This window comes from Syngnathus floridae, chromosome 11 (genome assembly GCF_059516105.1).
Source record: "Syngnathus floridae isolate MCC-2025c chromosome 11, RoL_Sflo_1.0, whole genome shotgun sequence".
In the NCBI taxonomy this organism is placed as follows: domain Eukaryota; kingdom Metazoa; phylum Chordata; class Actinopteri; order Syngnathiformes; family Syngnathidae; genus Syngnathus; species Syngnathus floridae.
In genome coordinates, this window is record NC_142423.1 from 10,889,886 (window position 1) to 10,915,032 (window position 25,147).

The 25,147-nt window shown below is 43.1% G+C and overlaps 1 protein-coding gene across 4 annotated transcripts in view; it reads right to left on the bottom strand.

The window, feature by feature from the left end:
- LOC148391057 (ephrin type-B receptor 2) overlaps positions 1–25,147 on the bottom strand; it is a 90,937-nt gene that overhangs the window by 10,941 nt on the left and 54,849 nt on the right. For all 4 annotated transcript variants that reach the window (XM_088389245.1, XM_088389243.1, XM_088389244.1 and 1 more), the window contains exons 4-7: positions 12,360–12,515; positions 10,262–10,597; positions 1,396–1,520; positions 541–703 (exon numbers count right to left, since the gene is read on the bottom strand). In XM_088389245.1, coding sequence (XP_088245371.1) covers positions 541–703; positions 1,396–1,520; positions 10,262–10,597; positions 12,360–12,515 — 780 coding nt within the window. The remainder of the gene's footprint in view (positions 1–540; positions 704–1,395; positions 1,521–10,261; positions 10,598–12,359; positions 12,516–25,147) is intronic.

Here is a 25,147-nt window from a genome sequence, read left to right on the forward strand (position 1 = left end):
TGTGTTTGACTGTAAAATCATCACTAAGAAGCTTTTGTGCTGAGAGCTACGTGTGTGTGTGTGTGTGTGTGTGTGTGTGTGTGTGTGTGTGTGTGTGTGTGTGTGTAAGTTGATGTATGACATTTCGGGCTAATGGCGGTCCTGGGAACTGCTGGCTAAAGGAAATGAGCTTTTCAGAGGGAAAAGCCACGAATGGTTGTAACATTAACCTACATGAGCGGTGCAGTGTAATGAATATGTTCCTGCTTCTGCAGCGCGGAGAGAGAAGTGGAGACCTTATCCTTCATCCAAGACTTAGCATTTACTGTGTATACTGTAGATAAGCACAACATGAGACACAATCGAAATCCAGTTGTGCTAAATTCACTTCATTGGTTTTACTGGTTAGCTGGAGCCTATCCTAGGTGACTTGGCGAGAGAAGCATTCTGAAATCTGAAGCCAAAACACAAAAATTATTTTAAAAAAATCTTTAAAAAATAAAAATAATAAAAATAATAATCACCCAATTCCCTCAGAGGATACCGCACTAAACAGCTCACCTTCCGTCATGGTCTGGAAGTAGAGTTTGCCACTGTAGCGTCCAAAGCCAGCGACAGTGCGTGCTCGCACCTGGAAGACGTAGATGCTCCCCGACTTGAGGCCTCCGACAACCGCCGTGTTGGTCTGGCTCCGCACGACGGTGGAATTGTACTCTGACTGGTCCTGAGGAGAAAAGATTGATTTTGTTTCTCAGTAGTGTGATGTCTACATTACCTGAAGGACAAAGGAAATCATCATGCCGGTGTCAGGCAATGCTGCAACTCAAAATTGAAGGTACCACTGTAGAGAGTTTAGAGTGCAGTGACTGGCGTCATTCGCGAGCCTTGACCATCAGAGGCATTTCGCGGAGGATGCTGACATGTCGGAGCTGCTTCCCATCAGTCCAGTTGTCACTCAGCACACACTCAAGGGCTACAGCGGGAAGCTCAAGACGATCGTTTTGACAACCCTCTCCTATCTTGCGCGCCTACTCTTGTTTGTATTCACCTGTGAGAGCATGCCTACTGCTACTAGACTGAAGGTGTCCCTATGAGAATTAATGGTGCGAGTGTTGGGAGGAGAAAAAAAAAAAAGTCAGACAAGCAGTCAACCAGCCTTGTTTTGCTTACAAGTCTCTCGGGCAATTCTACTGCGGAGCCAGGTGTGTTTTGATTTCTTTACTTCTGTCTACGTGAGGACACTCAGTAATACAACTGTGGGCTGCACAATCCCTTAAGAAATAAAGCTCTTCTTTACCAAAGTAATAATTCAAAACATATGCATCTGAGTAGTAATGGCCGTAAATAAAATTATAAATGCGTTGGTTGAGGATTGTTATTACAAGTTGACCAATGCGGGTGAAAGTAAATGTGTACCTTTTCATAGTACTGCAGCTCATAGTCCAGGATGACTCCATTGGGCTGATCTGGCTGGGACCAAGAGAGAGTGATGCTGTCCACACTGCGACTCACTTGGTGCATGATGGACACTGTGGACGGCGCTGCAAACAGACAACAGGGAACAGAATTGTTGATCCAAACACTTGTAGTAAACCCGCATTGTTTTGCATATAAAATATCTTTTTGATTTTAACAATCACCACTCAACATGCACTACTGGCACACTCAACAAACACATTTAATTTTGTGGTTGCTGTAGTTTTCTCTCTGTAAATAACAGCTTGAAGCGTTGTAGCAGTGATTTTCCGTACTTACAAATTACATGTTGTGGACCCCCACTTAGATTGCCAGTCTTTCCTTGGAAACACATGACAATAGATAAAAGTCACAACTAGAACTCTCACCACGTAAGGTGTGTGTGAAATTTAAGTTTGGTCACGTGAGGCAGAAATGCCAAGCACAATTCCACCGTGCTACCCGTTTATTATCGCCACTCCTCCGGATGTGAAATCAACTCAAATGTCAATTCCACAACCATCAGCTGGGGCTGATGTTTATCTCACGGTGGGTGGCCGGTGACCAGCAGCTCCGTGCGCTCGGCACGCTACAAACGCCATCACGTCAACGCCTTCGGCGGCCATTATGATTAGTTCAGGGCGCCGCAGGTCAGCGTCAAACCAAGTGAGGCACAAGTTAAAAAGCACATGTGAAGCACAACAACAGGAGGGCTGCCAGGAAAGATTTATGGATACAAATCGTTCGGCATGTTCACCCATACCCCCGACCGAATGCACGCACGACTCCACATGGAGGCTCCCCCCCAGAGTCCCTGAGACATGTGTTCGACTGAGTAGAAAGCGACGACGACCACACAATTCTATAGGCTATAATAATGGACTGACTGTGCAGCTGCATATGTTGGGTTTCATGGGCCTTGCAATTTGCTGCCTTTGTGGCTAAGGAAAGCGGCGACAAAGCAAAGTGGCTCAAGCCCATTGATAAAAAGGCTCAAGTAGTTCTGTATACAACAGTGATGTCCGGGAAGGCGGAGGGATGTTGAGATGTTTGGATAAATACAGCTATTATTCCATAAGTGCTTGTCCTGTTACTTGTCCACCAAATGGTTAACATTTCCTGTTCATCTTGCGAACGTCAACAATATAATTGCATTTGTACTAATTTGAAAACGATTCATGACCTTCCCAAAAATCCGCAAGTTAGTGGGCATCAAACCTAAGAGTCCTCACACGCTTGTTTGCAGTCACCTGTCTAATAAAGCAATCAGTCCCTCTAAGGGGAACTCACGGGTATCCCATTACGGATGGACACAACCTCAAGACTAGCACATGGCCGCGTTTCCATTAAACACACGCAACGGCAACCTGATACGAGGCCAAAGACACAAAAGCGGCTCGTGTGTTGCCATACACGGCATGGGCGCATGCTAATAGGACACGGAGGAAACACAACATGGCGACAAGTCCGTGTTAGGATCCGAGACGGCGAGACGCTCACATCATTGTAAACAGGCAGACAGTCAAAACCCTTGGAAACCTTTTTATTTATTAGGCAAGACTTAAACGGTGCAAGGCAAATTGTATTTTAATGGCCTTCCTTTACAACTGTGTTAGCTTTAGTTAATGGCTAAGTCGGTTAAAATTCTGAATTGACTACAGCATGTTCTGACATACATAGAAATTTGAGTCACCCGGAGGGTCGGAACTCCATCGTAAATAGAGAACATGCCACAAGTTCATGCCTGTATTCGTCTTTTCCCTTCTTTGTTGATGCAAGAAAAATGACACGGAAAGCACCCGATTCCATTCTATTAAGAACTGAAATGAAAGACGCGAGAAGGTTTTCCGACAATCTATAAAATGAAGGCTGGCTCATCAAGGACGGTCACATTCTTAAAAGGGAGGGCAAGCTGGTTGAATACAAGGACTCTATTCATATTCCCCTGAATTAATCAAGTAGTGATAATGGAAAGGACAGGGACTGTAAGTTCAACTAATTAAATTAGAAAGCTGATTTGGGAAGATAAATGATGTTCATGAATAGGTCTGCAGGTTTGTCACATCCTTCGCCCGAGTCAGACATTAGGGCCTGCGAGTCCTGGAGAAACACTAACACGCCGAACAATTTAGGAATAGATTTGAATCTGGGAGAAAATGAGTAAATACAATACGATTCAATCCCATGGTTTGCCCTGGAAGAAAAATGTTTCCACATCTCACTCCATTGCCTCTTTTTGTTTAAGGAACTGCGAACCAGCACAAAGACTTATGGTTATTTCGAATGAGACGGAACAATCTGCAACTTCCAAGAAACCAAACGCTGCATATAAGAGATAATGTGACACATGGCTCATTGAACAATACCTGGGTTCCATTTCCTAAATCAGATTTTTATTAAGCAGGATATTCCAAATTTGCTAAATTATTGCGTAGAATGGACACAAGTAACACACTAGTTGAAGAGAATCAAGCACAGGACTCCAGCTAAGCGCACCAAACTACATTTAGTGTAGCATTGCAAAGAGTTTTCAATCATCTGTTTGATCTTGGTTCCAAAACTGGTCCGTGGCGCAAAAAATGATGGGGGGCTTTTGATCAGCTTTCTTCTCATATCCCAACATGTCTGGAAACATGTGGCTCCTACTTTATTGCAAGTTGTGCAGCACCATTCTCTGCTGTGATTTAGTTTGAGACCATGGGGAGGTACAGGGAGAACGGGACAGAGCCCATAAATCCCTTTTCCTTTACACAGTAAAAACAAGCGCGATAAGGTCCAAAAGGTCCCAAAGCAGCTGTTCCTCAGGGTTCTGCTCCTGCCACTCTCTTGGGCTGCCATCCGTTTATGAGCGCTGTATCAGGAGCTCTTTAGCGACCAAGTCAGTATTTGTACTACTCTGGCAGCCGGCCCCATTTCCACAGCTGCAAAGTATTGTGGGTCTACAGCAATTTTCCAAAGTCAGCTTGGAGTTGATCAAGCTTAAAACCATCTGTAGGAGGAAAAGATGGACTACCACCGTCTACTTAAAATTATAAGCCCATTTTTAAATGAGCATTTTATGGTCCCTGTATTGGTGGGCTTGCAGATGTTCGGCAGACAGATTCAATGATCTACCGTTCATTGAGGGTTATAAGTTCCAGACCCACCACCAATAGGTGTCAATGTGATCTAAATCAATTAAAAACACATTATGAACGCAATTGAATACACAAAATGTACAGAAATGCAGAAAATATCGCATTCCACACTGGTTTTCAACCTTTTCTCAAATCACTGTCCTGAATGTACGAGTTCAAAGCGCACAAGCTGTCAAAAAATAAGTTCCTTCCGAGGATAAGACCCGAGACAAAACGAGTCATGCAGAAAGCATTCGAGCTGACAGTATTATTCCTTTTAAAGAAGAAAAACACACCATTTGGCAAATATTTACGGATTAGACATGGCCCTTAAACTCAAGGGTGAATTGGGTGGAATGCTTAAAATATTGGAGTTGTCTGTCAAAGCTATGCGGAACGATGGTTTTGGATCATACAGCTGTGGAAGGAAGGAAGGAAGGAAAATCAACAGTTTAGGGAGACGCTTTGAGGTAATGCTGTCGTCTACTGCGAGAAAAATCCTCCTAAACCCACAGGAAGCATGTCAACATTCATTAGAAAGAAGCAGTTTGGATTGGTTGTTTTTTCTTATTTCCCAAAACAAAACAACATCTGCTCGCACGCATGTAAATATATTTTAAAAACATTTTAGAAGGTTTATAGTCTATTCACGCAAATCTCCAAACGTACTGTGTCTCACTGCTTCCTATCACGTGACCCCTACTATGCAAACGAGAGATTTGTTTGTGTGGAAATTTTGATTCCACAAATTCATTTATTAGCGGAACAGCAATTTAATAAAAAACTCACATAGTTGCAGTTTTTCTACTCTTTCTATAATGCTCTAAAATGGCAAAAGATGGTGCAAAAGCTCTGGCTAATAGGATAGTAGTCATTGATGTCACGGAAGTACGATATCTTGAATATCAAATGAGAGACTTTCATCTTTGTATGTCAAGGAGGACGTCATTTTTTGTGTGTGTGTATTTTTAACAAAACATCGAATAGCTGATTATAAATGATTATTATTGGCAACTATAAATTTGGGGGATTTTTTGCTTCGCTATTAGTTGCTTGATTTGTTTTTTCGGCAGTGGTCGGTACCAGGCACGCTACATCATTTTTTGTTGTATTTTATTATAAGTGCATTAGTGCTGCTAAATTATGATGACTTATTTATGTCAATTTTGAGGAAAGTGAAATCTGGGTATGTCAATCCCTCTCAAAATATTAGCTGTTGATAAATAGTTAAAGCGGCAGCAGGTTGACATCGCCTCAAAAAATGCACGGCTTGAAAACATCCCTTCTAACTGCACCGGTTAAAATAGAAATTTCTGAATTATTAACCACTGCCTTTTGCACATCTCCTCCCCCTTGTGAACCAAAATATCAGCCACAAGTCGAGCGTATTTTCTAAGCCAAGCATCAGCGAAAAGCACACTGCTGCAATTCTGGAAGAAGGTTTAGAACATAGCCTTTTATTTTTTTTTTAATTCAATCCATTGGCTCTTTTGGTTTTAAATTATCAGGTATGCTCCTTCCTGACTGAAGTAAATAAATGGGTGCATTAAAAGTATGATCGATTGAACCGTCATTAAAAGCACACCGCTTGTGCACTCAACATTTATTTGTATAATGGCATTACGTTCTCTTTAAACACTCCGCTGGGCCAGGAGACCGTGGCCTTTTAACCCGGATTTATACACAGGCAATGAGCAGACTCTCTTTCCTGCACGTCAAGAGGTATGCTGATAGATGGGAGCCCATGTGACTTGTGAATGATTCATAAACAGGATCAATTAGGCAACTCGTTTGATGATCCATGAGATGATTTTCCTCAGGGAAAACGTAATTAAATTCATATAGAAGAATGCGTGGAATATTAAAAGCATCTGATGAAGCCTGCAGGTTGCACATCCATCCGTCCATCTAATGTGCTGCTGTGGAACTCGGCCACACCTCAGTGAACATATCGTTTCGCCAGTCACGATGAGAACAGCCTTCAAGGAGGTGTGATGCCGAGCCCTCCAGTCTGACCTGACCATATGCGTCCTCTTCTGTGCCTTCTGTCGCCGTGACCCAGCCACCACGTGGTCACCCTAAGCCTTCTTGTATGTACATCTCGCTGACTCGTAAAACAGCCTCTTGGCAGCTTCAAACCAGATTTTGAGGGAGCTTACACAACTGTAGAGTGGCTTGCGCATATGCACAATGCCACTACATTTAAAGTGAACAAAAAGTTTACATATTAGCACCACCAAGTTGCCGCTTGCTTTGTCTCAGATGCTAGCTCTGCCTCCAACAGTCATACTCAGCATTTGCTTGACATAAAACCGCCATCCCAAACCTCAGTGGTTTCAACAAGAGTGTGACGACTGGATATTAAGTATGCTGTAATTCCTTGCCCACTGTGTATTTTCACGAAAAAAAAGTCAGAGCGCTTCTACTGAGACAATCTAACATTTTGAAAATTGCATCATATATCTCGAGGTCAAGCCTCATCTTGGCCCTCCCATCTGGCTGTGCTTCAGTGCTTTTCACACCAGCAGTCCCCATGGTCATGCCTCTTCAGCACAACTCGGCCATTGGGGCTGTAATTAAGCCATACGTCTTCCCCTGGACCATATGCATACCCTGCCGCTGATTACACCCTCAGTGGCCAGTGACTAATGTGATTCTCTTGCACAATTGGCCAGTTTAGGCACCACTCAAGTCACTCAGTATGCAGTACACTACACCACTTTGTTAAACAAATGATACCATACATCTCAAAATTGATTGGGACAAAATTTACAATCCGGAAAAATCCTTCTTTGATGTTCAGATCGGAAATTGAGCATTGCACAGGTCAGGCGACTTACTTAATTTGTTGTTTTTATGCAACAACAGCAAGTGGTGCTGTGGGCGATCTGTTCCAGACCGACCTGCTATAGAATTCAAAAATGTATAAGGGAGATTTTGGTATCTAACACACTAATGCATATATTCTTGCAGGAATTTCCGTATCAGCTGCAAAGATACGTTTCACAAAAATTGGTTTATAGTGAGGTGGTGACGGTGCTGCTTTCCTGCAGCCTGTTCTGGCGCTTGCTGGCTGTGTGAACGGCTGGGCCCAGAACTGCCTGTGGTAATTAAGGCTGACATGATGTTTATGTAACCTCCAGGCCTCACAAACCAGATGCAATTATAGGCTCCTGGTCGGCGTGACCCCCGTCCCCCTAGCGTAGCGCCATGGTCCCGTCACTGAGCCCGGCAGCTCCGCAGTGTTACCAACGGGGGGAGTTAGGCTGGGGGTTTTCGTTTCGGCGATGGTAGGGTGCGGCGAGTTTCCTTTCACAGCTCCCCGCGACGGCCGCTCCCGCCTTATAATCTAAAGTGACGGGCACTTGAACGGAGAGGGTGCAGAGCCCCCCAATTTCCGCAAGGACTCCTCGGAAGGGGGAAGCGGGGACCCCGATGGCCGGGGCAGTAGACTTATTGTGGTCCGGCGAAAGAAAGAGGAAAAAGAGGGGTGGGGGCGGCCTCATTACAACGCTTAACTGCACTCACAGGCCCTCATTAAGCCACCACAGCAGTGACTTAAATCCAAACAGACAATAAAAAGGGGCTGCCGTTTGAGTAAAAGGCCTCCATCTTGGACTTTCAGCATTGTAATGGCTACTTTATGGAGCTGTAAGGCAAACAGATATCAGTAAACACTGACGTTTTGCTACAATGGCTCAATTTGAGGGGAACATTTAAAGGGATTCCAGCGCCGAGTAATGTGAGTGAGTTGTGTGGTTCGACAAATGAAATAAAAGCTGAGTAGCTTTAGGTGCTTCAGTCATACGGCAATATGCAGGGTGGTTGAGTGGTCGGGGGTTGAATAATGAGACATCGCGGGCACATAATGCTGTCGGGAGACTTAATAAGAAAAGAAAGAGCGCTGTTAGCTTACAAGCCTTGCTCGTGATGCCAAATGATGCACTTGATTGATGCAATTAAAGAGCACATCACTGCTATGGCCTTACTGGAATCCTTAGAGGAGGAGTAGACTTCAAGCACAAGGGCTACAACATGCAAATGTTTGCAGACGAGATGGAGAGAGATTTGGAGGTGTCTTGCTTGCGATAAAGCCCTGGATTTACACTCTGTCCTTTATGGAGACTGCTTATCCGGCTCAGGCTCGCGGAGAGCTGGAGCCTATCCCCAGTAGATTTTGGAAAAAAGGCTGACTACACCTTGAACTGGTTGTTGGTCAATCACAGGGCAAATATTGAGGCGGATAATCATTCCATATTCACTTTCAGTCTCTCAGTCTAAACGGATCTCATTCTGCTTCTAACCAAGTCACCCGGTGACCACTGCAGGTCAAACACCCAATTCTGACTTAAAACCTGGAACCAATATACATATCAGGATTTAGAGCACGCTGTTGTTTACTTGTTTACTTGATTGTCTATTGTGGGCCATGTCTTATCACCGTGGGATAGGGGGGAACGAAATTTCGGTTTCTTTGTGTGTCTTTGGAATGTGGAGAAATTGACAATAAAGCTGACTTTGACTTTGACTTTAGAGGGCAAAAAAAAAAATGCAATTGTGTTGCTTGGAGCATGCAGTGTAAATCCTGCCTAAAAGGCAAATCTCAACCAAAGGAAATACAAATCTTTTCCCCTCTTACCCGAACACTTGCCCATAATCACTGAGACAAATCTCAAGTTTTATATTGTTTAAAATAACGCCGAGTGGTTGGGTGAGCTGCAATCATTGCTGAATGGTGTGTGATGGTCTGCCTTGCAGAGCCACAATTTGCAAACCGTGAGGTTGAAGTATAAGGACCTCATTCTCATTCTGCTCGCCCCACCATTGAGGGCACACTTTCAACCACTCATCTGCATACATCATCATACACTTTGTGAGGTGCACTGTGCATTTTGTGCTTGTGCCACTGTAAGTGTATTGAAGAGGAAGCCTAATGGTGCTCATTAACCAGCAGCCTTGTACCAGTGTCCAAATATTTCATGTTTCTGTACTACAATATTTATGTCTGTGGATACTATTACTTTTACAATATCTTTTCATTTTTACACCAATATATTTCCCCCACAAATAAAATGGCAAGTAATTGTTCGTTGACAAAACGGCTGAACCGCAGAACAAAGAGCGGAAGAATAGCCCTGCCAGTCCAGAGGGCGAGACATGCAATTTACCCCTGCGGAGTTGTGACAACGTGAAAGCACCTGCTACTCACACATCTCCTGCACCAACTTGAAAGGCGACGACCGTGGTGATCATGAGATTAATGTTACGCAGCCTTAAGCGTATTGACAGGAAAGATTTTTGTACAAAATGCCAATAAATAAATTCAGTGAAGTGAAAATGTCAGCTGTTGTTCAAGTGATGTCCAGGTGAACGTATGCTAGCAAACTTTACTCGTCAGCCAACATGCAAATCTTTAAATACTGTATAATATAAAAGTAAATGAATACTACAATTACAATAAAACATATAAAAACAATCACAATATCAAATGTATACCAGAAAATTACTTTTTGATATGTAAGTATACTGGTTCCGGCAATAAGGTGCATCGGGTGGAAAAAAATGTGCCAAACAAATCATGTGAGTAAATTTACGGTTGACCCCTCTTAGGAAAAAAACGAAACTCAACTAATATTTTACGAGGTCACTTTTACTAGTCATTAACTTTTTCCCAAATATCACTTTCAGGACTTCGATAGGAGACTGCTTACCAGCTTGGTTGGTGGTGATGTTGACCGAAGAGTATTGCGGCGAGTAGGGACTCTGGTCCGACACACCGTTGACCGCCTGCACCTCGAACGTATACTGCGTGTGTGCCAGCAGGTCGCTGATATACACCCGCGGCTCGGTCAGACCCAGCTGGCGGGGAAGGAACTGGACGTTGTCGCCGCAGCGCGTGCAGCCGCCACGGCCTCCTCCGCAGCTCTTGCAGATGATGTTGAAGACGACGTCCTCGCGGCCGCCCGAATCCCGAGGGCTCATCCACTCCAGCATGACCGAGGTCTCGTTCACGCTGGAGATGACGTTTTGCGGAGCCGAAGGGACCGCTGGAGGACGCAAGACATGCTTGAGTGAGTATGACGACGTTTAGACAACAGTGCCAAGACAGTGACTAGTGATGGCCCCTGATCAAAGTCAATCTTAGATGACTATACTAAAGATATCAAGGTCTTCCCAAAGAAAAAAACAACAACCACCAAAGAATCAGTCAATCATTTCCCCAGTGTGCTGATTTGATCAATACTCCAGGCTCTCCAAAGCCTGCCATCCTTCTTCAAGATTCCCATTCACTGGATCCAATTTTCCAAACCGGTGCCCACATTCAAGCTTTTTTTCCCATGGAGCAGCATGGTGAAGAGTGTCCAAATTGGATAAAACCCCATCTCATTTGGCGGCTCCGCCTGCACGTTGATTGGCAAGCCAAACAAATACACAAGTTCATGTTGTTTTCAGCATGTGCACCTAACTATGGAGGAAGGCTAATGAGGGCAATAATTGGACTCTCCACACCACAGATCGGAGTCCATTGTTTCTTGTTTAACTTCATTTGAGTGGTGGTAATTAATGCACCTCCAACTATGAAAGGCAGTCTGCATTATTGGTTGCCCCCCTACATGAAAACATAACACCTCCTCGAGGACGGTGCCAAGTTAATAACTCAGCTAATCAAGGTTTCAACCGTGGGTGAATTCATCTCTTTCGATCCATGTCTTTATTTTGTCATGTCCTCATATGCGGTATCTGAGAAAAATGTTAAGCCTATTTTGGCAAAGCAGTGGTAGAACGTATTGAAAATTTGTCAGAATATATAAATACATAGCAGATATAGATATGTAAATATAAATATATATTTAAATAAATTAAAATAGAAATATAAACACCTACTGAGTGAAATGATGAAGATGGCTTTTTTTTTCTGAAATTGCATGGGTTTTGAAAATTATATGTGTTTATTGGAATGTCGATTTGAATTTGAATAAGTCTTCAATCTTTGACCAGTCCTTGTCATACGGAAGAAGTAGCACTAGAGAACATACATGGAAAATCTTCTTAAACACAGTAACCTCTGAGTAATACCGCCACATTAGCTTAGGGTGGCTTAATGGGCCCCGCTTTAATCACGCCGAGGGCCGTGCTGCGCAAACTGCGAGTGATGTGACGCTGCTGCTCTCTCCAGTCCACAACAGCTGCTTGATTCCCAGTGCCGTGTTTATGCAAATCCCCTTTGTTGGGGAGGCCATCATCTCGCCCTTTCAGCACACACAAGAGGGAGCGAAAGAACGCAACGCTAACAAAATGTTGAAAGGGGATGTTTTTTTTCTCTTCCTCGTACGCTTTTGTTTTAGCTGGACCAATCCTCCGCCAAGCGTCGACCTCCGCCGTCATCCTCGCGTTCCTTCTTCTCGGCTTCAAATTCACATTCAAATTCCAAGCGGCTTCATTGGCATGACAAGAGCCGGGGTGGGCCCCATCTCAATGTGTCGCAGCCCGGCCCAGTGACCTCTGATGGAGCCGTGTGATGTCGAGGACAGGCCGGCATGCCCTTGTGCAAGTCTTTGGGAGACACACACTATCAACTCAAACCATGTGACAGCCACATCTTTCAGAAAGGCTGTGTAGTATGTATATTTAACCCTTAAATGAAGTCAGTGTGCAGTGAAGCACCCTATATTAATTGCAGGCCATTTATTTTAGTGATAGCTCGAAGTCCGCCATACAGTGAGACCATTTTTTTTTTTTTTTTTAAATTGCGGCTCAGCTATCCCACATGCAAGGCCATTACTGTACAGTAAACAATGTGATACATACTGGTGCAGGGCATCTGTAAGGGATCTGAGTCGGTGCGGTAGTAGCTATTGCGGCAGATGCAGTTTATGGCTCCTTCACTGGTGGTGCGGCTGTTAATGGGACACTGCCGGCACGGCTCATCGCCCTGAGTGGGCTTGAAGAATCCCGACGGGCATGCTGAAAGTCACAAAAAGAGGAACATTTCATTTTTATTTTTTTTAAATCAGAACTCAGATAAAGATCTATGATACATTGAAACCCAAATGTGAACCTTTGTTTAGAAACACTATACCTGTATTAAAACCACACTTAGAAATCCTCTGGAATTCTAAACCTGGCTTTCAACAAACAGAGATACAAAGAAAGCAAATAAATTATGAAACTAAATGATGATTGATTTGAGACTTGTTGACTGTGGACACGCTTGAAGTAATATGAAGAGACTGAGTGGTCCAAACCCAAGCGGTGGCTTGCCTGTGAGGCGGCTCTCAGCGCGACATGCTGTTCATGTGAATAATTCACAGTCTCTCGCTTGCCCGTCGTGCATCTGCATGGTTCACTTTCTGTTTGGGGCCCTTTTAAGAGGCGCCCTGCACGTCCATGACAAGCCAAGATAGACGGCAAAACCGGAACTGGAGCATCTGTGTGCTATGCCTACCAACGGATGAAGTGTTTGGCTGACTGTCATTATTTGGACGTACGAGAATAAAAACATATTAAAATCCCAAGTACCAGTAGTGCCATGTTCTTTTCATTTTCACTTAAAACCATAATCATGGTTTCAAATCATACTCTTGAATCCTAATTTTTGCTTGAAACCAACTCTGGCTGGATACTATTTTGAAGCCTTAAACATTTCTATAAAGCCGACTTTCAAACACTAAACCTGGCTCAAAACCTTAATCTGTAATCCAACCCATGTCTATAAATCCTACTTTGGAACCCTAACCCTGAACCAAAACCTAATTTAAAACTAATTTAAGATTGAAACTGCAACTTTAAACCATAACCAAAGGTTTGAAACCCTAACGTGAAATCCTGATTTTATTTTGGAACCCTACTTTGAAATTATCACCCTGTCTTAAACCCTAATTAAAATCCTAACCCTTTCTTGAAACCCTTCGTTACCAAAACCCTAATTTTGGTTTGAAATCTTATTCTAAGACCGTTTACGTGAAAAACCACAACAAATTTACCAGTTGGCTTGATTGATGAGTAGTAACTGAAAATCGACACATTAAGATTTTTTCAGCGAGCACGAGTCATTTTTGTTTATATCGTGATAGTAAATTCAAATCAACTCAGAGATTTATGCTATGCTAACAGTATAGTATTTGCTAAGTGTAGACCTTGCCAGCATTTCAAGGCAACATGTGCTTTGCTTATCACAAATATTTTCTATCCACATGAAGTCATCATCACTTGTCATTGCGTCTAAGTAGCTTTGACATGTTTGCTTTCTGCCATGATTGATGCCCAAGTTCTCTCTTTCTCTCTCTCATTACGCGCCGTGTGAAACCCGAAGCGTGAACACTCTCGGTGCCAGTCGACTGTTTCGTCGAGGCCCGAGCCAAGCCACTTCGCGGGGGAATTGCCATCAAACCGACTTTGAAAGAAGCCGTGTAAAGACGTGTTGAAGGGGAGAGGGTCGGGGGGCGTGTGTCGAGGGTCCATCGGTGGGAACAAAGAGGAGAGCGGGGAGAGGTCGGGAATGTCTATGTTTGGGAATTCAGCATATGTGGGCACAGTTGATGATGGATGTGCTGCAACTGTGACAAACGCCACAAATGAAAAGAATGCAAGGATTAGAAAGTATAAAACTCCATGAGGCCTTTACTACTCCGGGGATTTTTTTTATATTCAAATGGTCACAAGCTGCTCGGGCTGCCGCCGAGTGATGAATAGTTCCCCGCCGTGTGTAAAAACCCAAGACACTTTCTTTGTAGCTTTGCCAAGACTCTTCTCCATTCACTTGTTGAAATCGTTTGTTTGTTGTGTCTATCACGAATTTGAAAGCCTAACTTGGAATCCCAATCCTGGTTTCATACCTTCAATTTGCAGGATTCATCCATGTTTACAACATCCAAGTGACGACTTACACCCGTCTGAGACCGTTTTTATGCTGCTGTATTGGCTAGCAACTGAGTTCAAATGGACACAGCAGATCATTTGTGTGTGTTGCTTTGGAATCTTCCAAATAACGAATTCCGGGCAAATCAAATCCACTTAAAGAGGACATGTGTTTTACGTCTCAGCACACCTCTCTGTCATCTGCCTGGAGGGTGTATGGGGAATTTCCCCCTCGGCGTCCAGATGATAGATTTGAAGAGAGTTGTCTAACGTCAGATGTAAGCAAGGCTATGCTTAGATCACATCTTTAATTCTCCCAGAACGTGGCGGCATTTGATGTCCCGCACGTCGGATGTCTCATCCAACTTTTAGAAAGAGATTTGAATTAATTAGGGGTATAAATAGTCACCCGTGACAGCTGGCCCTTTTTGTTGTAACTTCCCCTCATAAAATTAAGGATATTGTCATGAACGTGGATCGATTTTGTGGAGCAGACGTGCTGTCAGACTTCACAGCAGCAACAACAACAACAAAAACAGAGCAAACAAGCTTTTAAGGAATGTACTGCTCCTCAAATTGTTCCATTCTTTGTCGTGAAAACCTTGTTTGATTCTTAAAATATCTCCTCATTTGAATCAGAACGTCTCCAGTTACTTCAGCCCGTCCGTGCTTTACCACTTTTAATAACACATTGGGCTTTCATTTTGTGTTGATTTTGTTGTATTTTTTTTTTAAACGAGACTTACCGCATGGAAACTAGACGGTGAGTCAGGGTGCAAATCACATTTTACAGCAGCTAATTTGCTCCCATTTTTGTTTCAAAGGTTTCCTGGATCTCAACCTCACACATAGGGAGATTTATGACACGGTGGAGATGAGACCTGCAGTTGGACCGTGTATGCGTATAACGAGACTGCAAACACATAATAAGGCAAATTATTTGTTCTCAGATGAATTCATGTAAATGTGTTACATTTTTACCTACACTTTTAATGTTTTCTCTTAACCAAGTGAAAATGTGAAAGAGCCCACACAAGATGAGACTCGTACTTCTCTCCAACCAACTTCTCGCCAATCGGGATTTGCGGCGCCAAAGCTGATGCACACGCTTGCCCATTTGTTCCTCAACATCTGTGGGATTTCTCACAATTCAAGATTTCATGTCAGATGTTAACAATTGGCAGTTCACAAAGCCCAAGGCCACATGCTATTTCTACACTTCACAATGCCTCATTTGGCCTCATACACCCCTACACAGCTTTCCACGTCTCTAACCACTTTCAAAAAGATTGTCACGATCAAGTGTCCTTCCCTTAAAACATAAAAAAACATGAAAGAGACAAAAATGGGCAATGGCCATGTGTGTGTGTTTGTGTGATTGTGTTGTTCAGGGTGTGAAAGAAAAAGCTAAAGGGCACATGGATCAGAGGTGGGAGCATTTGTGAATGCGGCAAAAACAGAAACCGCTAAAGGAGTGAAAACGGCCACTGTCACGAAACGTGTGTGTGTGTTGTGTGTGTATTTCTGTGTGTTTACAAGGACGGAGGGTATTTCCCAGACCGCCGCTGCAGTGGGCAGTGCTCAACCTTGGGGCTTTGTTGTCTCATATAAAAGTGTTGGTGGAATCACTGCTGGGAAGACGAGAGGCCACTGGAAACACCTATGGGTCATTTAGAGAAGGGATGGGCGACATAAACGATGGAGTGGGCCATAGTTTCTCGTCAGTGCTATTGCCACAAAGGACCACTCACGTTATGAAAAAAAAAGCAATTTTAAAGGACAAAATGTATGATGTTCGAGTAAAGCTTTCTTTGTCACACACCAACACATCAACTGCATCAAACATTTGCCCATTTCCTTGATTTGTGCAAATGCCTGCTTGAGAATGACTTTTTTTTCCCTTTTTCAAAGATGAATCTTCCCTTGAGATTTTGTCAATTGCTCCCAAATGTAGACCACTGCATACTATTAGGATGGGTCACATTAAATACCAGAAAGACAGTTTTTATCTTTGTGAGCACCCATTTGTAAATGCGCAGAGCTCGAGTTATTTTTTGGTATATTTTCAGAAGTTTTGCAAAACTTTACTCCACTCTGAAAATGAATACTAAAACTACTAGAGACCTCAATATGTTGCTCAATGCTGAAAATAAACATTTACCATATGTTCAGCCGTGATAAGCTAAAAAAAAAAAACATACCCCTCTCCTCACTGCCCAAAGGATAATTTTCGGTCTCAACCCAAGCCTCCACCATCTCCAAGACTGATATTTACAAGGACATAATGTAATGGAGGGCCTCTTAAAGGAAATGTTGGTCACGCAATAAATAACAGGTGGAAAATTATTTCCCAGCTTCCGGGCTTATTTTTCCATTATCGGCTTAACTTTGGCTATGAATTACAGCAGTGGCGATGGCACTGGCAGGCAGTTTGCAGCTTAACATTTCGCTGTGGGCTACATTACAGTGACTAGACGTAGATTTAAAGTTCTCGTACTCTGCTTAAAAACAGAATGAGTTCATATTTTCAGTGCACATAGGCACTTATGGGCACACCAGATAAAATATATGTATTTCTTCAAAAATGATAAAACTACCACAATGTAGTAGATAAGCTATTTTCTTTGCATTGTATAAACACCGAAGTTTATTATACTGCACTTGAGACGACATAGAACTGTTAATTAACTCATTAAATCATACATCCCTTTTGTTGCACTATCATAATCGTAGCCTCTTGATACTTCATAAGTGAATCATTCCAATGTGGCTGCAAAGCTCTCGTGATGTTCAACAGGGCTTCAGTACCACAAAAGGAAGGGTTGGGTGGTGGGGGGGGGGAGTCGTATTTCCATACTGTGTGATAACTACCATCTGTCAATAGAGAGGAAAGCGAGATGAAAGGCGAATATCAGTGGAGCCATTCATGCGGCGCTGCAATAACATCTGGAATTTTTACAGAACTCCTTCTGCTCCCACTGGCCAAGGGAGAGGGGAGAGACAAATGGAGAATGGCAAAATTACAGGCCGGGTGAGCCAACATATGTACATGGGGTTGGCAAACCAAGAAGACTCGAGACTTTGCAGGGGGGAGTAAGTTGGATAATGGGTCGCTTCTTGCAGGGTGATAAATTACAGGTCCGAAGGATGTCACGGTAGGCTCAGGTAGGGTACGAGTGGGTGGGCTTCGCAGATGGCCGAGGTATGTCCCCCTTGTGGTCGTTCGTCTCCATTTATGTCGGCCAGCCTCCTAGCTCCACATCCTGGCATATTCCATTATGTTTAATGATGGATCATTAGTGACGCAGGACAAATGTCACATAATGGTGCATAATTTGAAAATATGGCGCAGTAACCTGGTCAGCAAATGAGCCTGCATGCTGCTAATGAAGTCACTCAAACCCCTCTTATGAGACAGTCGGGGATTAAATAATAGATAAAAATGACTCTACTGAATCCCTTGCATAATGCCTTTTGCCAAATTTCTGTATCAGAATTCTTGTACAGTTGGCCTCAACCTTTTAAAAACCAAAGTTACAATTGGACTGTCACACCTGACAGACACTTGAGCTGTATGAGAAGTGTTGAAAAAAACGCCTGATTCTCGTTGTACGGGAGCCAGTTGGCATGACGTTGCATCAAGATTGAAAGTCTGGCTGGTTTATAGATAAATAGAGCCAATAGTTAGGTAAGATACATTTGAGTTTTGTTAAAAATGGATCCCTCCAATATTTCTGTTGCAGAAGGGATTGGTCAGCCACAGAGGTACTTTGGAGAACAGATTCATTTCATCGCTTTATTTATCGCATCACTCATGGTTCACTGACCCTTGGGAAAGATGATGTAACCACAATTGTCTGCTTTTGTCAAGTATTGAAGTCTTTTGTCTGGTCAAGAGGTTTTTTGCCTCTTCCTGACCAATCAGCTTCCTCCAATTCTGGAAATCTTTCAGCCGTTTTGATTCCACTTGTCTTCAAGCATCTTGCGACCAGCTTTTGAGAAGAGCTCGTTCCCACTTGTCTTTATTTAGTCAAGGGGCTTCACCAAAACCACTTGCCCCACTTTTACATCTGGAAGTAGGCCAGAGTGATCATAGTTTGGAGACAACAGTCAGCTCTCACTTAACCTCAAGGCCTCCAACGCCCGTGTCAGAAACCGGAGATACGGCACTTTCACTGTCGTGTCACAACAAGCGCACGCCATTGTGTGGGATGATGTTGGGGGAAAATGACACCCCCTCATTTATGACACGCCCAAGAGGCTGTATACTGTTTCCAGTTGAAGAAGAGAAAAAGGTAAAATGAGGAAACTTAGTCAGGATCAAATGTAAGAAGACATTGTTGAGGCATAGAAAAGAATTCAAGACCCCGCCCGCTTAACTACATGGAAAATGTTGATCGTCCCCCAACGGTGCACTGACACGAACACATAGTATTTCTTTTATTTATTAGGGTGTCTTACCTGCAATTCACCCCCCCCCCCCAAAAAAAAGAATATTCTATCGGAAATTATTTGGGCCGCATAGTATATTATTTTTCCAGGAATGATTCTGTCGTACTCTGTGTTTTATGCCTTATTCCGTTCACACACTTTGCTTTTTTATTTTGATGTTGACCTCTGAAACCGTAAACTTTCCCTTTTGTCTGTGTAGCGTGAGAGGAAACTCAGTCGAAAAGGATTACCTCATTCACTTTTTCCCTAAAGTCAGCAAGCTAGGCTCCACGTGCCATCGAACCTAATCATGGTACGGGTAAGCCCCAACATTTTCCGGCTTCTGTTTCGCTAAAATGCCTCATAGAGCAATTCATAAATTTGGCACACTTGCAAAGTCATTGGTGCTGTCTTGATTCCATCAAATTTATCTGCACTTCAACATAACTTTACCGCTAATACGGGTAGTTCCACAATGGTGCAGGACGACTAGGAGAGACAGATTTCACTTAATGGTCTCACGGCCAGCAATAAATCTAAAAAAAAAAAAAATCACTTTCCTGCTGATTCCAGTCTTCCCTCTATGGGTTAGTAGCCACTATTCTGTACTATTGAATTGTCTGTATTTGTAATAGAGGGAGTGTAATGTGGTTGGTGGTGGGGTGGCTGGTTCTCTTCACAGAGTCCAATCCACACAAAGGCAGCCCCCGGCTTCGTGACTGAGACTCCCTGAGGTGCAGACGAGCTGACGGACAGGTGGTATAAAGGCTTTATAACGTGCTGTTCAGTCGGTGGCGACAAGAAGGGGGCCGTCTCGGGGAAAAGGAAGGGCGGTGGATGAAGAAGCCTTTCTTTAGTCTTTATGGGCGTATTACGGGTTACCGATGGAGGGGTGTTGGGGGGCTATCGTGGCAAGGAGCAGCTGGTGCTGAATTCTGTCACTTAACCCACCAACACACGAGAGGGGTGTAAGCCCATGAGCAACATCAACTGACGGTATTACCTTCTCCCTCAGTAGCTACTTCGGTAGGAAATGGCTTCATGATGCATCAATGCGTGAGTCAAGTGCTTAAGCACTCATAATATGGTGGCTCAGGTTTCGGGTTAGAATCTCAAGATTTGCCCTACCGTGTATGTGCGGGTATACTCCCACATTCCAGAAACAGACATGTGAGGTTCATTGAAGACTCGAAATAGTCCATAGGTGTGAACGTGAGTGTGAATTGTTGTTTTGCAATCAATCCGGGATGTAACCTGCTTCAGCTCACCTGCAACCACAAGCATATAAAGTCTGTAAAATGGATGGATGAATGAATGGGCTAGAGAGCTAGAGTTTGGAAATAATAATGCTTGGACCCTCCAGGTGCCGTGCCCGAAAATTTATTTCTAGGATATTTTAAGATTTTTCTGCAATTTATTTTCCCCCACATTTCTCCCAGTTCTCCGTAGAAAACATCCAAGAACATTTATCAGCAATCTACAATGTACAGTATGTGGATGTCAAGTAAACACACACAATAGTCATTATCAATTTTTAGGTCAAAAAAACCCAAAACAACTAATAGATACCATACTAGAAGCATCTGCATGTTTTATAAACAGACATGATGTCGGCTACAGAAAACATACAGTAACTACTGTAGGTGAAACTGAACCAGCTGCTCATGTATATGATGCAGCTCCCGTGACCCACATGTGCTAAATGCATAAGTCATCACCTCATCAAGTATTCAAGCGCTGAAATGACATGAGCAAAACAGCCCAACACAGGATTTGCGTTTGAACGCAATCTGACGAAGGAAATCGAAAAAGAAATGAGACACGCCTCGCACGTTGAAACCCGTCCGCCACCGCCGCTTCCCTGGAACGTTACACCTGCAGCTATTGTTCCAAGGTGATTCATCAAAAGCCTTTAATGGGTACTATTAAGAGGCGGTACACATTAAGTAGCTCAATTGTGGCTGTCGTAGCGAGGTGCTGGCCTCTGAAATTGCGTAGCGAGTGTAGAGATGGGCTAATTAGCCTTTAAATGTGTCATTATGTCATCTAAAACACAGCATCCCTCAGCTATTCATCCGCCACCTTCCACTACATCCTTAACCCTCAAACAGGAAGGCCTTGGCTGTCCGCTCTCCCTCTCATTTGTCCAAATCAATGGAGGCTGTTCAGCCCAGACCCAGGAGGTCAGTGCATTTAAGTACCCAGCTCACACTACAGAGAAGAAAGCCGGGGGGGAAGGATGGGCAAACCCTCTGTTGCCTTGGCAACTGTGCTGCTGCTTCTGCTGCTGCTGTTGCGGGTACACCCATCGGCCCTTGATCTACCTTATTGGTGTCTGAGGTGATTTATGCCCAAAAGAAAAGATTATAGTCTTTTTTAAGTATGGTGAATGAACACATAAAGGGGATAACTACTTGAAAACTGGATTGTATACAAAGAGTTGGACGTACCTGGCCACCCATCAACCGTTTCCAGTTATCGTGGTAACAAAAAGGCAGACTGGCCTTTAGGGCGGGGTATACAGTCAATTACTGGCATCAGAGACGGGCAATTCCTCAAACCAGGATCATTTCAGGAAGACAAAAAATATAGTGCGTAAAGTCCTTTATAATTCTTGTTCCCATACTGGGGAAAAAAAGGGTGTCATAAACATGTTATTGAGATACTTGGAAACTGTGTATAAAAACAAGCAAAATACATTTCTTTAAACACCAGTCAAAACTCATCTTCTCCCTTGGCATGACTTGACAAATTCCAGTATGACACATCCGACATTTCCACAAACAGGCTTATTGTAAAAATATAGTGTAAGCTTCTAAAGGCTAGCTACTCTGTACTTTATTCAGAAAGACTGCTGCATAAATCACTAAAAGAACCTCTCTTAGGCTTACGGTGAACCTGCAATTTGCTCCAAGGAACTATTCAGTTTGTTTACGGACGTAAATATGCATCGAAGTTAAAACAGCAGTCGCTGGCGAAATGTAAGCGCTTGCAGAAGCTCTCAATGTGATGATGACGCTGCGGAAGATTAGTTTTGGGTTTCTGGAGGCAGAGGGATTATGGCAGGAAGGCTACGCGAGGGTGTGTAAGGGGGGAGGTGGTCACGTCAGTACGACTCAAGACTCAAATCCCCATCCATTGGCAGGCTTTCGATGGAAATGTCACGTGCAAAAATTCTCGACACATGCTTGAACGTGGCCAGAATACCGAAATAGATGTGGGCTTTCGGGAATGTGTGAGAGTTCAAGACTCTCACATGGAGAGTAATAAAGTACGTTCGATCAGGTTTGGTATAGACAGAAAGAAAAGACAATAGGAAGGTTTAGAAGAGAAACTGCAAGTTAGACATTTCTGCTGAGATAGACGCATTTCATTAACCCTCCTGTTATGTCCCATTTCTCCGGAACAAAAATAATCTTCCTGGATAAATTCGATCTAAGATGTCAGAAATTATTTACGGTAAACATCATTTACAATGCATTATTCCAAACTACTAAACATTTCCTGACAACATGAAAAAAAAAGGGAATCTTGCATTGTACATCTTTGGTTTATGACATAATTGTAGTCCTACTGTGGCGATGTAACCAAAACTTGTATGTCCCATGAGTTTGAACTAATCATACGCTAAAGTGACACCAATTAAATCAAGTACAATAAGATTCACACCAAAAACACTAAATTAAACTTGCATCTCTGTTCCTGTAAAATGGGCCGATTTAACCTGACATAAAAAATGCATTTAAGACATTTATTAAAATTTTAAACTCCAGATGGGACTTTTTCTAACGCGACAACAACAGCACTAAACCTAAATTCAGGTTACATTGCTGCCGTAGGAACAGAACTACACACAAAAAAAAATCATTTATTCGTGTTTTTAGTACTTGTGTAACTTTAAACGGTTCAATTTAACAGATCAAAGTCCTATTTGCAGCTGCAGATGGGACTTTCCTAAAATGACGTCAATAAAACATAACGCGTATCAGAGATGTTGTGTCTCATCTAATTTGCATGATACAAAGAATCTGCTTCCCAAATGCTTTCCTAATGACGTCAACATTAAGATGTTAGTTGCAGTGAACTCAAATAAGGCAATCGCCAATGGAGATGCTGGCCGCCTTATGCTTCATCGGGCACTGCAAAGTATCCCGCAGCACCTGGAGGTTCCAATGAGGTCAAATACCTTCTTATCAGCACACGAACAGGTTCTGCTTGGACAGGCTCAATTAACCGGCGCTTAGTAGTAGCCCAAGAGCGGGGGCCACACTATCTGTACAAGAACCCGTATCAGCAGAGGCGCACAGGCGACAGACGAGCCGGAATCACAAAAGCTGAATTGTGCCTGTTACTTGGACGGATCGGAAATGGGACGTTTCTTTTAAGTAAGAATGCTAGGAATTTGGCTGTGTCTCTGTGGGTGAATGACTAGTCACAATAGTCAAACAATTTGGCATTGTAATTGATTAGTAGAGTAATTGCTTTTTTACAATGAATTCAGGAACTGATCATTGGTTCAACAACGTCAACACTGTAAACAAAATCAAGAATGAACCGCTTTGTTATTAGCTCGGGTTTTAGCACCATATAGTATCCATCTAAAGAACACAAAACATGAATTGGTGAGTTTTTGTTTTGGTTATCAATACTTCCCTTCAAGAAAGTACATACCAGGAACACTCAAAAATGTTCATTAAATTTGGGATTTTCCGTTCTTGGCGGAGGTCTGTGCTCTGAGTGAGACTCAAGTGTCCTTTTCAATATGCTTTGTTGCACTTTACAAAAGTGACTTATTTGCTAAGGCAACATGACATAATTCTTGGATTGCACATTTCCTGGGTAACACAACAGTGACCTATGCTGCCGAATAACAACATTAGTTAAAGGCATGAGTGGAATCATAGCCAGTCACTCACTGGTAGGAAGTCGGCCTGCCTGCTGGCATCGCATAGGCACAGATGGAATTAAATCTGCTTTTTGCCAAGCTTTTTTCTGGCATGTTTTCCCTCTCGCTGCCCTTTATTAGAAGCGAGGTACGATACTGTGAATGAGCCGTTGCTAATCACTCGACTACGGACTGATCCCATTAATCTCACAACTGGGAGAATCGCACTCCCATGCAAGCTCGTCGTGAAAATTTCATGAAGGCGTTTGCTTGTGGAACACAACATGTGTTGTGGAGAGCCCGTCATAAATATATGACAGACTCTTGCCCCGTAAAGACTGAGCTGTGTTGTGTCTGCTCAGAGCACACACATCTGCTGCTCCCGCAGCTCCCGAGACAAAAGAGTGCACGAGGAGCCCCGCAATTACCAGCAATCTGTCGAAAATAGGTCATCGATGTCTACGTTGCACTCCAAACGTACCGCGTCCCCAAAATCGATAGTAAGGCACTATATTTAGTAAGAAGGTCGCAAGGCAGATATATCCAGGCTGACATTGGCGCACGGGCTATGCTGGAGGTTAAGAAGGCTTATTTTAGGAGCACACGCCTTGTAAAATGTCTTCTCCGCAGAGGATTGCTCCAGAGGCAGATGTCCCTTGTCATCTAAATGTCACATTCTGCTTCGAGTCAAAGTCATAGTGTTCTGTAAAGCAGGGTGTACAGTAATCATATTTGCTGTTCACTATTTTCAAATTCACATTTTAGCTGCAAATCTGACCTATTTGAGGTTTTTGTGCCATGAGATCCTGCCAAAGTCTAAAAAGGAAAGTAGTCCAGTTTCAAAAAGTGTGAAGTCTCCACCGAGACAAGATTTACATATCGGGGAGGAGCTAAGGTGGCCTTGGTTATTAGTGGACGTGCTGGAGAGTATTCATGAGTTGTATGTGTTCACTTGCGGTGCGATATTTTTAAAATTCGTAAGATGCAACCGCCCATTCGTGGAATCCATCCATCACTAACCTAAAAGAAGGCAAAATCAAAATTACAGTAAAAATTGGTAAGTTAAATACATATAGCACATACGTATAACTCAAACAATCAACTGAAAACTGAAAACAGTAAAGTACGGCCATGTCTGAGTATGCCCTGTTCTACTTCACTGCACCTCTGAATATGTTTGGACCATTGTCGAGGCCCGACTTGTATTTTTTTTCCATGTACATGGTTGGTGCCCACAGATTGCGGTGAACACAAATGAAGTAGCCTTTTATGTTAAAAGCTCAACCTTGTCTGTATTCTCCTGTCGTGTCATTACAGATGTGTGCAAACATTCTTCACATGCTTTAATGAGTACCTCCTGTCTTCTGTGAGCTGTTTTTTCCCCTCTACCACTTTTACAATGCAAACCTCCACGGAGTCAAAT